The sequence below is a fragment of the Engraulis encrasicolus genome, chromosome 14 (assembly GCF_034702125.1).
Source record: "Engraulis encrasicolus isolate BLACKSEA-1 chromosome 14, IST_EnEncr_1.0, whole genome shotgun sequence".
NCBI lineage: Eukaryota > Metazoa > Chordata > Actinopteri > Clupeiformes > Engraulidae > Engraulis > Engraulis encrasicolus.
Window position 1 is genome coordinate 17,483,862 of NC_085870.1, and position 15,299 is coordinate 17,499,160.

Sequence of the window (15,299 nt, forward strand, 5' to 3'; positions counted from 1 at the left end):
TTTGGCTACAATCCTACAACATTTCATCAATGTTAAGTTTTCATCATTGGATGTGGAATTGTCTGCCATAGAAACGTGAATCGCAAGTGTGCTTCACCTTGTTACAAAGTGATGCCACAATGATTTCAGAAATACTGTGTTATTAGGGGCCAAGCAGCGAAGCTGGCGAAGGCCCCTATAGAGTTAGTAGGTTTTCTTCATTATTATTCTCTAGTCACCATTCCTATCCCTCTGCAAGTCTATGGCAGCCCATAGAACCGTAGGCAGGAAAATGCTGTAAATTGGCACACACATTCGGGGCAGTCTCAGCATTACCCACAGCAATTTATAGGACCCCAGCCCCAACGCTCTAGCGCCACCAACAGGTCAAATTTGCAGGTACATTTCTGCTTGTAACTTTTGAACCGCTGGGCCGATTTTCATAAACTTGGTATCCCTGGAATCCTTGGGCCAAGACGAATCCAACGCACCCTATTACGTCATTTTCCGCCAGGATAGTTTTCCCGCCATTTTGAATTTTGTAAAATTCAATAAAAATGCTATTTTTCCCGCAATTTTTGACCAATTCGCCCGAAACTTGGTATATAGTATCTCTGGACTGAGCTACACATGGGGTCTCAAGGAATATTAGATATCTTTTATCGTTTTGCCGTGACAGCCAATCAAAATTGTCGTAAAAGTGGCAAAACAGGAAGTGAGGTCATATCTCAGCAACCGTTTGTCGAATTAGGTTGGGATTTTGTACACACATAGTAGTCCATCCCATGACCTACCACAAAAAAATCAGAACCCCAGCTCAAACTCTGTAGCGCCACCAGCAGGTCAAAATTTTAGCTACATTTTTGCCTGTAGCTTTTAAACCATATGCACGATGTAAAATATATTATTATCACTAGAATCCTTGGGTCAAGCCGAATTCAACGCACTATATGAAGTTATTGTCAACGCAGAAGGGAAATTCCGCCATTTTGAATTTTGTAAAATTCACTCTAAGTCTATGGTAGCCCATAGAACCATACATAGAAAAATGCTGTAAATTGGCACACATATTTGAGGCAGAATCAACATTACCCACAGCGAGTTATAGGTCCCCAGCCCCAATACTCTAGCGCCACCAGCAGGTGAAAGTCGCAGGTACATTTCTGCTTGTAACTTTTGAACCGCTGGATCAATTTTCATAAACTTGGTATCCCTGGAATCCTTGGGCCAAGACGAATCCAACGCACCCTATGACGTCATTTTCTGCCTAGATAGTTTTCCCGCCATTTTGAATTTTGTAAAATTCAATAAAAATGCTATTTTTCCCGCAATTTTTGACCATTTCGCCCGAAATTCGGTATATTGTATCTCTGTACTGAGGTTTGTATGGGCTCTCAAGAAATATTAGATATATTTTATCGTTAAGCCGTGACAGCCAATCTTAAATGTTGTAAAAGTGGCAAAACAGGAAGTGAGGTCATATCTCAGCAACCCTTTGTCGGTTTTGGCTAGGATTTATCACACACATAGATGTCCATCTTATGACCTACTGAAAAAAAATTCAGATCCCCAGCTCAAACTCTGTAGCGCCACCAACAGGTCAAAAGTTTAGCTACATTTTTGCCTGTAGCTTTTAAACCATGTGCACAATGTAAAATATATTATTATCACTAGAATCTTTGGGCCAAGCCGAATCCAACGCACTATATAACGTTATGTAAACACAGAAGGGAAATTCCGCCATTTTGAATTTTGTAAATTTCAATAAAATGCTACTTGTCACACAATTTTTGTCAGAATGACCAGCAAAAAGGTACACATCATCTTCAGACTGATAAGCATTAGGGTATCCAAAGAATTTTTGATACCTCTTATCGTTTGGAGGTGACAGCCAATCAAAATTGTCGTAAAAGTGGCAAAACAGGAAGTGAGGTCATATCTCAGCAACCGTTTGTCAGATTCTTTTAGCTATTTTTTGCACACATACTAGTCAATCCCATGACCTCCCACAAAAAAATCCAGATTCCCAGCTCAAACTCTCTAGCGCCACCAACAGGTAACAGGAAGTGAGCTTATATTTGTCAGCCCTTTAAGGGATTCAAAATAAACTTGGTTCATGTGAGCACACTCCCCTCCAAGGAATGCACACCAACATTGGCGAGATTTGGGCCAAAGGGGGCGCTGCAGTTCCTTCTGTTGCCGTGGCAACTTTGGCAAGTTTACTGCTTGGCCCCGCATTGCTGCTTGCAGCTATATTTTGAAGGTTGAAAACTACTACCACTTGCTTTATTACTACAATTGCTCCAAGTTGCTGCAGTTGATATGACAAACATAGGAGGAGTTTACTTCATATAGAAACCATGAAAGTGAATGACTATTATGAATGGGTAATTGCCCTGCTGGTACTGTTGAAATTCCTCTGTAACACAGTGAATAGGATGGGTCCAATTCATTTTGAAATTGGAGGGCCAGAGAGGCTCACGCGCCTCTATTTTCCATTTCCCCTGATTATAAATGGTCCTTTCTCATTGGCCATGGACCGGTACTGCTGTGGTGGCACTTGCTGCTTTTGCGCTTCCGTATACATTCATGCATATCCAAAGAAACAACAAAAGGTATTTTAGAACATAGTGCTTGCGCAGCATACAGCAGTGTAGCTAATGAAAGGCATTACTTCAATCATGATTGCACTGTGATGTGATAAGTGCACCCAGGAATTCATTGTTTAATAACAGCACCGCTATTGCTGGTGCACCATTTGCTGAACACACTTACAGTACAGTACAGCAAAATGCTGCCCCCATCCCCTCTCCCATTTCCACCAATTTGCATGGCTCTCTCCCATTGGGCACGGTCTCTGTTGTGTAGAGATGCCTGTTGTTGTCGCCTTGGCCTCACTGCATATTCATGCCTAGACTTAACATTCGCACGGTGTCAATTTAACACTTGAAGAGTCAAATTTAGCATGCGTCTAGCTCTCTAGTGTTGAACTAACACTGCAATTTAATTGTGTGATGGAGAGATGATCAGTTATGCTGGGGGCATATTCTGTACACTGTATATATCCTCCCACTTGGAAAGCTGAAGTGCTTACGTTGCGACCGCTCGAAGGAAGGCACATGCAAATACTGTATGTCAACAACAATGCTGTCCTGTGTGACACCAACATGGAAGAAAAGTGAAGTGTGTGTGTGCTAATAATAAACAACGATTAGTATTCATGTGCTTGATCATTGTCGATCAATGGATACGATTGTCTGTTCAATTCTTTATTTATTTTAATAATTTCCGTTTAATCGTCCAGGCTGAGTGTATGTATATGATATGATATGATATGATACTATGCGAAAGCGAAAGATCAAATGGGAAACTCCAACTCCCATTGTGACACAGCACACGAGTGAACACTGCACACTAGGAAATTGCATTTATACCTCACCTATACAGGGGGGCAGCCCCAATAGCGCCCGACGGAGAGCATTGTAGTGGGATGGTACCATGCTCATGGGAAGAGCATTGGTTTATTACTCCCCCCACCAACCTGACGGGTCCGGAGTCAAACCGGCAACCTTTGGGCTACAGTCTGACGCCCTAACCACTTATCCATAACTGGCCATGATATATACATATGCTGCGCTGATTGCAAGCTGTACCTTGGGCAGTGCACTGCATTGTGATTCTAGGTGTGCATTGACATCATAGAACCAACAGCCAGCGCGCTTTTGGCACAGACAAGCCCATCACACAGCCCCCTGCTTTTCTGATTTGATTTGAATCGTATTCTTTGATATTATGTTTAGTTCAGTCCTCAGTTCACTTTCTATATTACTGTAAAGATGGGCCAGTGGGCCGTCCCATCTAAATTGACGACTTGTATCTAAGGGAACAAACAAACAAACAAACTAACTAACTAACTACTGTAACTAACTAACTAACTAACTAACTAACTAACTAACTAACTAACTAACTAACTAACTAACTAACTAACAACAACAACAGCATTGGCTTCCGCCTCAAGTACTTTCTGAGCTACTGAAAAAAACAAGAACTCCTCCCATTTTGTCAGGAAGCAAACAAAACATTAGTAAACCAAGTGAGGCTTGTCAACCATGCCGTTTGGGAAATGTTAATTGTTATGCTCTTGGCCAGACCAAGTCTCGAAGAGATTTGAAAGTCGATGATAATCAGGCTAGCACAAAGGAGGCTGAGGATCAGTGCCATGGCTCACTGTAGGCCTATAAGAGGTTTGGGCACTTCTGCTCCCAGCCCCTCAACTTTTCCCATTCTCTCCAAATCAGAGATTTCTAGCCCTGGTGGATTACATTAGATTTAAGTATGAGATGAATGAGATGTGCATTGACGTCATTGCCACCACATGGGCGCAAGGCTTTGTAAAGCAGGCTAGAATCCCTATCGCCACAAGGGACAGGAGATCAGTGTCCTGGCCTATTGGACTTGGCCAACTCTACTACCCACTCCCAACTCCCAACCCAGTCCATTCTCCCCCTATCAGACCATTGTCTAAATCTTTTACCATCTTTAACCCGAGGGCTTCTTTCGTTCAAAATCCTCTACTGATGTCTTAACATCATTCCCAAATCACACAAGATTGAATGATAATTTGCCTATATGGAAATATTCTTCATAGGCTACAGAGAAATAATCTCATATTTAAACTAAGAAAAACATTAACTGAGACTAAAATCTTGTAGTCATGACTGTCATGACATTAACATACTTGGTGGGCACTTCAGAAGCTGGTGGTGACGTATGACGTACAGCTTGCAGCACTGCACGTACAGCACTGACATCTTAGCTGGCACATGGGCACAAGGCTGCATGATGGGCTACAGGCTGGAGTCCCCCTCTACATGGGGCAGGAGATCAGTGCCCTGGCCTATTGGACTTGGCCAACCCTACTCCCCACTCCCCACTTCCAACCCAGTCCATTCTCCCTAAATCAGACCATTGTCTGAATATTTTACCATTGTGCACTGACATCTTAGCTGGCACATGGGCACAAGGCTGGAGTCCCCCTCTCCGCATGGGGCAGCAGATCAGTGCCATGGCCTATTGGACTTGGCCACTGCTACCCTATCCCTCCTCTCCTCCCCACACCCCTCTATAAATCAGACAGATTAGTGCCCCCCACGCCCCCGCCCCCAGCCCACATAAAAGATCCATAGAGGCTATTGGCTTTGAGAGTGAGTGAGTAAGTGAGTGAATGAGTTAGTGTGCATGCCTGTGTCTACTTGTGTTTGCATGCCTCATGTGTGCATGAGTGTGAAGATCTGTGTGTATTGTGCTGCATGTGAATGTATGTGTTTGTACTGTATGTGTGTGTTTGTCACTGTGTGCCGGAGGAATATGTGAGACGAGTGTTGGGAGTGTGTTGGAGTGTGGGAGTTGGGAGGCTGCGGTACAGAGATTGGGGCGTGTTGAGTGGTAGCCTACTGTACCAGGCGGGGGGTGCTGCAGAGTAATGATTGGGGGAGCGAAGGGAGTCCCTGACATCAAAAACCACAACAGAAGAGGCCGAGCAGAGAACTGGGAGGAGGGTCTCCAGCATTGCATTATGTGCTTTTAATGCCTCTCCTTCTTCTCTCTCTCTGGCGTTTTCTTTCTCTCTCTGGGACAAATAAAAGCTACTTGACTTGACTTGCATGCACAAACACATGCATACACGCACACACTTTTCTCTCTCTCTTCCTTTTCTCTCTCTCTCTCTTTGGATCTCTCTCCGTTTGTCTGCCTGTGTCTTTGTCTCTTTCATTCTCTGCCTCTCTCTTTCTCCCCACTCTCTCTTTCACACACACGCACCCGTGCGCATGCACGCACGCACGCACGCACGCTCACACACACACACACACACACACACACACACACACACACACACACACACACACACACACACACACACACACACACACACACACACACACACACACACACACACAGAGGGAGAGAATAGGGGGCTTCCTGATGTGCCGTCTGACAAAAGAGGCTTGACTGGCTCGAGTGCAGCAATCGTTACAAATCATGGCTGGGTGTCCTCAGGCTGGCAGGGGACTCTCTGATTGTGTGTACACACACCAAAGCGACTACAGCAACGGAAGTGATTATTTGTTTATAGAGAGTCAGTGGATTGAGTGACCAAAGCCCTTTTCTCCTAGGGAATTATAGCTGAATTGGGCAACTAGAGAGAAAAAAGACGGTCAGTTACGTAACTTCATGGTAATGAGCCTTGATGTGGTTTGCGCAAAAATCTATTGGAATGTTGTGTCGTATTCGAAAGCCTCAGATTGACAAAGCTAAATCAAAATTGCGATATCTCGACATGAGAAAATAAAGTTAAGTCAAAGGGCAGCTTCTTTCAAGCTTTTCTCTCCCTATTCTTTTATTTTCTTTTTGTTTTGGTCACATACATACATACAAGCAAATTAGCAAAGCAAAACCTTTCATTCAGTCAAGTCAAGCAAAGAAGAGTGAAGGCAATACAACCGAAGCGAAAAAGTTATGCAAATTTTAATCATAGGCAAGTGAGGCAGGAGTTTCGTCAAGCCTTGGCCAATCACTTCAACAAGACGAATGTTTCAATCGATTTGATTTGCCACTATGACCTGTCTACCGTTGAGCTGTCAGAATGGAACATTGCATTTCACCTTGCTTCACTCAATTCGTTTCCATGTCTTCCAGTCTTGGCATAGTTTTTGTGTGCTATGCATTATATGGTTTTCCCTTTCAGTGTGCCATTTTGGCTATGCAGTGAATAGATGATGATATCTCTGATCAAGACTGGCACTCAATTTCTTTTCTTTTTTTACAATATTTTTGGGGGGCTTTTTATGCCTTTATTGACAGGATAGTATGAGATGCTGACAGGAAGTGAGTGAGAGAGAGAGATGGGGGAGGATTTGGAAATGACCCTATCCAGACTCGGGTTCCCATGGTCATGAAAGCCCAAACCTGGGGGCTTAGCGCGTTGCGCCACAGCGCCCCCAAGACTGGTACTCAATTTCAATCTTGTTTTTACATTTTGAAGACAAACCCCCTGCCCTTTATGTGTCTACAGTACACATGGGACAGTAAACAAGGGACTGGTTAAGCCTTTTGGTGAATATAAACCTCACTGCCACATCTCACACACGGTCCAGACGCGTTTATTGGACAGGTCCATTTTGCTTCTGTGCAGCCATTGGCCGTTGAGCTACAGGTCCCTCTCAACAGCAGCAGTCACTCCCCATGAAGGATGCAATTTCTCTCTCCAACTTAGGAATCACTTACCCAACCCCCACTGGAGAGCTTCCCCTCCTTCTTTCACCTCCCTCTCTCATTCTACCTCTTCCCCTCCTCTCTTTCCCTCCTCCTTTCTCCTCCCTTTCTCATCATATGCTACGCCCTCCCTTCCCCTCATCTCTTCTCCTCCTCCTTTCACCACCTTCCTTTCTCATCATTTTGTACCCCTCCTCTTCCCCTCCTCTTCCCCTCCAGTCTTCCCTTCCTCTCTTCTCCTTCTCCTTCTTCTCCTCGCCTATCCTATCCCATTCCATCCTATCCTATCACACCCCATCCTTCTCCCTTGGCCACTCCACCTTTCATCCGTGTCTGCGTTTATTAATTTAGCTCGGCCCTGTTTTCTCTTTCCTTTGAAGAGGGGACAAGGAGGCGAGGTTTTGGATAGATAGAGGAGAGGGAGAGACAATGAGAGAGAGAGAGAGAGAGAGAGAGAGAGAGAGAGAGAGAGAGAGAGAGAGAGAGAGAGAGAGAGAGAGAGAGAGAGAGAGAGAGAGAGAGAGAGAGAGAGAGAGAGAGAAGAGGAGTAAAAGAGGGGCGAGGTTTTGGATAGAGGAGAGGGAGAGAGAGAGAGAGAGGGGGGGAGAGAGAGAGAGAGAGAGAGAGAGAGAGAGAGATAGAGAGAGAGAGAGAGAGGAGGGGAGAGATGAGGAGTGAGAGAGGGGTCCCCTGGTCTTGGTGTTCATGCTCGGCTGCCTCTGCCTCTGTGTCTGCCTCTGTCCCCTCGGTGGTGGCAGCATTAGGATGATTGCTCTCCCCACAGCCTTGCCTTCAGGCTTTGATGTGGCACAGCCATGAGGAGAGGATGGATAACTGAAGAGAGGAAAATAGAGGAGGAGGAGGAAGAGGAGAGGGAAAAATGGGAGGTGGGAGACGAGAAAAAGAAAAGGACGAGGACAACAAAAAGGATGAGGAGTAGGCGGAAGTTGAGGAGGAGGGAGGAGGAGGAAGAGGAGAGGAAAAGATGGGAGGTGGGAGACGAGAAAAAGAAAAGGACGAGGACAACAAAAAGGATGAGTGAGGAGTAGGAAGACGTTGAGGAGGTAGGGGAGGAGGAGGAAGACGAGAAAGAGGAGGAAGGAAAGGAGAGGAGAAGAGGAGGAGGAGGAGGAGGAGAGGACTTATGGTGGGGAGAAGGAAAGAGGAACTCTATGACAAAAGTGATCACTGTTGGGAGTCTGTGTAGGAAGAATGAGAGAGGGGAGGGGTGGAGTAAATATAAGTAAGTAAGTATGCCTTTAATAATCCCGCCATGGGGAAATTCATTTGTTGCAGCAGTAACATACAGATTGTGCAGAGACAGTAGACAGTGTACATACAACAACACAGGATAAATACTTAAAAAAGATGTTAGGGGAAAATATAAATGTCTCTGTTAAAAACCACAACAACAAGTACATTAGTAAAAGTGAAAGTGCATTGTAAAAAGTGCATTAGCAGCTTCATAAAATATTTCGCCTTCTCTTAAACATGACATTCATGAAATCATTACGTTCATTATTGCATTCTCTGAATTTTAGGAGGAATTAATACATTTTTACGCCACACCTCCGCTACCCACACATGACCCCTCTGCGACTCACTCTTGGTTCCTGACCCACCAGTTAAGAACAGCTGCTGTAACCCAAACCCCTGCACTATACACTACAGAACATCATGCACCCAGACACTGAGAAAGGATAAATGTGATTACACACAGTAATTTGACCTACACTAGAGAGAGACAGAGACAGAGACAGAGAGAGACAGAGAGATACAGAGAGATACAGAGAGAGACATAGACAGACATGTTGCAACAAAAGCTTTCTACATGTTAAGCTTTCTAGGTGTTCTAACCCAAACCACTGTGGTATACCCTACACCAGTGGTGTAGTCTACGTAGAACGCAGGTATACGGAGTATACCCACTTCTACATTTTAGCGGCTTCAGTATACCCACTTGAAATTGATTGATCCATTATTTAGAATAGCATAAATATATACAGTATACCCACTTCAATAAATGCTCGAAAATACAGTATACCCACTTCGAAAAAGTAGACTACACCGCTGCCCTACAAAGAACATCATGCATGTATGTACCGGCTTGTAATGCATGCATCATGCATGTAAGGCACAGTCTGATTACACAGAGCAATTACAGTCCCTGGGTCAAAGATTAGGTCCCACAAAACACCGTTTCTGCCTTTAACACACCCACAGCCGCATACTGTGTTAACAATCCAAGCCAGTCTTATTAACCTTTCACACCGGAGCCTTCGCAATGCAGTATCAGGTATGCCCATGCATGCCGTTGAAAGCTTCTGAGAAGTGCTGTGGTTGAAATAAAGCAGCATTTTTTCTCGCTGTTTATAAATAGGCAGGCATTTCCCCCCTCAACGCTCACATCGATCCAGGGACACTAATTACTTGGTGGAATCAGATGGTGTAATTGGAGCCACTATAGCTGGTGTAAGGGGAGTATTCACATGACCTTAAACCATAAGAAGTCATTTAAAGGCACAAATAGGTACTGTATATAGCATCATGGCTGAAAGTAGTACAATTACCAAGCACATAATCCTCTAAAGCGTTGTGAGGGCGCATGGAAAGTGAAGGCTTGAAGCAGTGGTGTAATCTGTTTTTTTTTGTGGTGGGTATACTGTATATTTGAGCATTTTTGAAGTGGGTATACTGTATATATTTGTGATATTCTAAATAATGGATCAATCTATTTTTAGTGAGTATACTGAAATCCCTGACATTTTGAAGTGGGTATACTGCGTATTAGATTAGATTATGCTTTATTATCATGCAAGTATGAAAATTGTCTTTGGTCTCACAGGGTAAAAAACAGGATATAAACACAGATAGACACCCTCCCCTCCAACCACCCCTCCCAGCACACACATCATATGCAAGTCAGGCATTAGTTCAAAATATACCTGTGTTCTACGTAGACTACACCCCTGGCATGAAGAGGAATTTGCACTAATTACTTGGTGGAATCAGATGGTGTAATTGGAGCCACTATAGCTGGTCAAAGCAAGGGGAGTATTCACATGACCGTAAACCATAAGAAGTCATTTTTAAGGGCACAAATAGGAACAAACTGTAGCATCGTGGCTGAAAGTAGTACAGTTACCAAGTTCAAAATCCTTTAAAGGGGTATGCCATTATTTTGGGGCTGAATATGGTTATAATCATTACCCTGGGTTTATAAAGGTGGTAAAGTCTTATTTTTCATGCGTTGTCTTGTTTTAAGGAGGGAGTACGTATCTAAGCTGGTGAGAGTCAATGGATCACACATGCTACAGTGATCCATTGACTTTCACTTGCTTAGCTACATACTCCCTCTTTTAACTTGTCTTAAAGCAAGACAACGCCTAACATGAAAAATAAGACACTTTACATCCTTCATAAGCCCTGGCCAATGATTTTAACTGTGTCAAGCCCGAAAATAGTGGCATACCCCTTTCAAGCGTTGTGAGGGTGCATGGAAAGTGAAGGCATGAGGAGAATTTGCAATACCACCTCCCAATTATTTTCTTTCCAAATTATAAGAATATTTTAGCTTTTTTGTTGTTAAATGAGCAGTTAATATGCTGACTTTAATCTCTGGTGACCCATCACAGCAATTTTACGATTGCTTGCTGACATCAACTTCATATTCCAACATCCTTTGGAGAATTCAGCACATTTAGGCAGCGCTGCAACAAAATTAAATTGTAGTAAATTTCTGAGACTGCTGTAGCTGATCTCCGGATAAACATATAATCTCAATGCCTGCCTTTTTGGTGAAAAACTTTCAATGAATTCAAGGCTCATGAAAATGAAATAGGCCATTAAAGCTACAGTCTTCCTTCGATACAAAAACATTGCCACTATTTTAAGCAAGATCATCGATCGTCCTCTATTTTTTTTACTACTACGGTTATATCCGTTTTAAACCTTTTGAAAATTATCTTTTTAAGATCTTTGCAATATTGAGCACAAGGGCTCAGGCACAGGGCTTAACCATGTTACTTAACCTGGTTACTGTACTGGTATTTTTTTCATTTTGTAGCTACAGTATGTTCCCTGGGCTGGAGAGTACAAATGAAAGTCAAAGTATCTAAAGGCAGTAATATTAGATTCTCTCTCTCTCTCTCTCTCTCTCTCTCTCTCTCTCTCTCTCTCTCTCTCTCTCTCTCTCTCTCTCTCTCTCTCTCTCTCTCTCTCTCTCTCTCTCTCTCTCGCTCTCTCTCTCTCTCTCTTGCTCTATTCCTTCCCCCTCTCACCCTCCCTCTCTGTCCTTCATTTCCGTCTATTGATATGTCATTAGATTTCCTCCTCCTGTATGTCATAGAAGCTTCTTTACAATGTGGTTTTCCACCCTCCTCTCTCCCTGCCCCCCTCTCCTCTCTCTTCCTATAGTGGTCGTGCTGTATGTCCAAGGCATCGGGACCAAAGAATGGAGAGAGGTAAGTAAGCAGATTCCATCCTGTGATCTACACATACACGCACGTGCGCGCACACACGCACGCACACACACGCACACACACACACACACACACACACAGACACACAGACACAGACAGACAGACAGACAGACAGACAGACAGACACCACACACACACACACACACACACACACACACACACACACACACACACACACACACACACACACACACACACACACACACACACACACACACACACACACACACACACACACACACACACACACACACACACACGGCTCTCTACCTGGTCCCCTGTGATGTGATGGCGGGCCAATTTCGCTGAGAGCTCCTCTGTGCCACCTGAACAAGCCAACATGTCCAGGGGCTGATGGGATTGCCTTAATTTATCCAATTAGGAGATAAAGTTCAATCAGGCTCAGGGGGTCTCTCCTGTCCATCCTCATCCTCTGGATTCTAATGATAAGCTTCTTTTTTTGTTTATTTTTTTCCTTCTGTTTTTTTTTCTTCTTGACATTTGAGGAGAACATGACATTCATTTGCTGGCGTTGTCCAACTATCAAAGGGTCACAGTGGCTATAGGGGGTCAAGCATAGACGGCAACCATGCAGCTACTTCAGACAAAACTCGAAACGCACACTGGCACACGCACAGATCGATGAAAATCAGGTAGCCCCAGGCAAATCCTGCTCTATGTCCCATAGAAGTATAAATGTACTATATGCACTGATGGGCAAAATAGATGTATTGGTTACAGTCTAGTGCAATATAATCCAAATTAGCTTGTTTTGCCTGTCCAATCCAGATGATCCTTATACCAGCCAATCAGCTGGCTGAATTGCAAAGGTAAAACCGACTAGTGAATCCATTTCGCCCATCACTGACTATTATGTATATTCTAAAGTACATTTATTTAATTGTCAAGGCTTGTGGTCACACAATTTTGCCCTTTACTGTACCAGACCATGACAGATATTCATTTTATACTTGGAAGTTGGAAATATCTTTCAGTGCAAAATTATGTATTAGGGCCTACTGTGTTTCAATATGTATAGAAATGCTTTGCACAAGACAGTGTTATGGCTTGGCTGGGTGGGTAGTCTGATGCAATTGTTTTAACTGTGCACTGTAATTTTATTCCATCCTCTGTCTCATGTTACATAGCAACAAGCAGTGAAATTCCATACTTTAAAAACTCAAATTCTAAGGTGCTAAAAATGGCATGACCATTGACTGTATTTTATTGTACTACTGATAGTTCAGGGCTTGGTTGTGCAAGATGCATCTATCGATCTATCGATCTATCGATCTATCGATCTATCTATCTATCTATCTATCTATCTATCTATCTATCTATCTATCTATCTATCTATCTATCTATCTATCTATCTATCTATCTATCTATCTATCTATCTATCTATCTATCTATCTATCTATCTATCTATCTATGTTATTTACCTTCATGAACCTTGCTAATAGAGAACTCTACATTTCTGAATAAAGACAAAAAAAACTCAGTTTTATGAGTGAAAAGGATTGTTTTCCCATTACAAAAGCTAAACCAATTAGCGAAGCAAAGAAACTTGAGGCATCTGCCACGTTAACCAAATAAATATACATTTTTCACACCTCATTAGATGAGATAGAGAAGTGATGTGGGTCACATTGCAGCCAGCACAGTCTGAGCTTCTCCCAATAGATGCGGTTGCCAGATTGTAGAGTGTTTTGGACTCCCCCACAAGGCCCGGGTGCCAGGTTGGAGCGCAGCCCGGACGCGCTCATATGTTTCTTCTCATCACTCTCCTGCAGTCATCTTGTCTCATGGGGGACGTTAAGGACTGTTGCTATTCTGGTGATTGTGTGATTCTGTTTCAGTGTGTGTGTGTGTGTGTGTGTGTGTGTGTGTGTGTGTGTGTGTGTGTGTGTGTGTGTGTGTGTGTGTGTGTGTGTGTGTGTGTGTGTGTGTGTGTGTGTGTGTGTGTGTGTGTGTGTGTGTGTGTGTGTGTGTGTGTGTGTGTGAATGAGTTTGCATGTTTGTTTGTTTGTTTTGGTGTCTATGTGATGCACATGTTTCATCATATTATAGTCATCAACCAATTACAGTAATAACAAAATAGAAAGAATTTCAACAGAATTAAATCTGTTCAAATGCTAGGAGTTGCCTTGCCTCTTTTTTATTTTTATTTGATTGGACAGTGTGAGAGGTGGACAGGAAGCGAATTGGGAGAGAGACGGGGAGGGGTCTGCAAAGGACACGGGCCGGGAATCGAACCCGGGTCAGCCGTATGGCAGGCGAGTGCCCTACCGGTTGGCCATGGCAGGGCTCTAAAATCTAACATTTATTTGCTGACTAGAGTGCACAAGTAGTCAAGGTGCTTAAAGTTGCCTTAAAACCATGCTCCCCAAAAAACATTTCTGAAATCCAATGGTTGTCTGAAGTGTGTAAAAGCAGATGGGAGCTCCTCTTGTCTCCTGCCACCTGCCACAGAGTACCCATTAGTCTGCCACTAGACTAATCTACAAGCCCCCAAGTGTGTGTGTGTGTGTGTGTTAGTGTGTGTGTGTGTGTGTGTGTGTGTGTGTGTGTGTGTGTGTGTGTGTGTGTGTGTGTGTGTGTGTGTGTGTGTGTGTGTGTGTGTGTGTGTGTGTGTGTGTGTGTGTGTGTGTGTGTGTGAAACTCCACCTGACACAAGATCAGAACTGCACTATGGGTAACCGCGGCGGCGGCAATGATGACCCAGTTCCGGAACATTGTTTTTTTTCATGCCTCTGACTCTCAAAATATGAACAGGATAATGAGGACACCATGTTTCTATTTATTTATTTATTTTTTAAACTTATTTTTACAAAACAGAAAAGTCCCTTTACACTACAATGGCTCTTGATAGCTTTTAGCTTGTTTTGCAAGAGCTCGAGCTGTCACCCTCTCGAAGCCCATTTGTTGCATGTAGTGCTCTCTGAGCCTAAGTGCACTTCGCGGAGTGTCGTCCGCCGGAGATAGCGGTAGCAGTCATCGCTATCATGTTTCATGAAAACGCTTCTTCTTGTTGTATTGCATGACCTGAATGTGGCGGGGTGTTGCATGAAGCATGTGGCATGTCGTACTGTTGTACTGTACACGACTACACACTCAGTCACTCTGCAATCCATGCTGCGCTATTTCTGTTGGGGCGGTTAAAAATAGACGAATGAACAAAGGAAGCGGGCTCCATACATTTATACTATGGTATATGACAAACGTTGATTCACAGTGGTGGTGGACGTGTGGGCTACTCTGGGAGCTGGGGGTGTGGGGGTGGTACATTGATATTTATGTATTATTTCTGCTGTATAGGAGGTGAAGTCGACAATTCATCCGTTTGTGTTTTAACGGAAATGTGCTTTATGGCAGTTTATGGCCGAATTAAGATGGCCCGGGGCCCCTAGGCCCTAGGGCCCCCCCTGGAAGGCAGATTTCACGACGAAATTACATAGACAGTGTCTTAATTAAAAGATATGAATTAAGGATAACATGTCTGCCAGCTGTGGAGAGTAGGATTAACAATATTTAAATTTTTGACTTTTGGCCAATCGGGGGCCCCCT

The 15,299-nt window shown here is 43.6% G+C and overlaps 1 protein-coding gene across 1 annotated transcript in view; it reads left to right on the top strand.

The window, feature by feature from the left end:
- Window positions 1-15,299, top strand: part of LOC134462990 (copine-9-like) — a 172,182-nt gene that overhangs the window by 14,687 nt on the left and 142,196 nt on the right. The window contains exon 3 of the mRNA XM_063216250.1: window positions 11,668-11,714. Within this exon, the coding sequence (XP_063072320.1) occupies window positions 11,668-11,714 (47 nt within the window). The remainder of the gene's footprint in view (window positions 1-11,667; window positions 11,715-15,299) is intronic.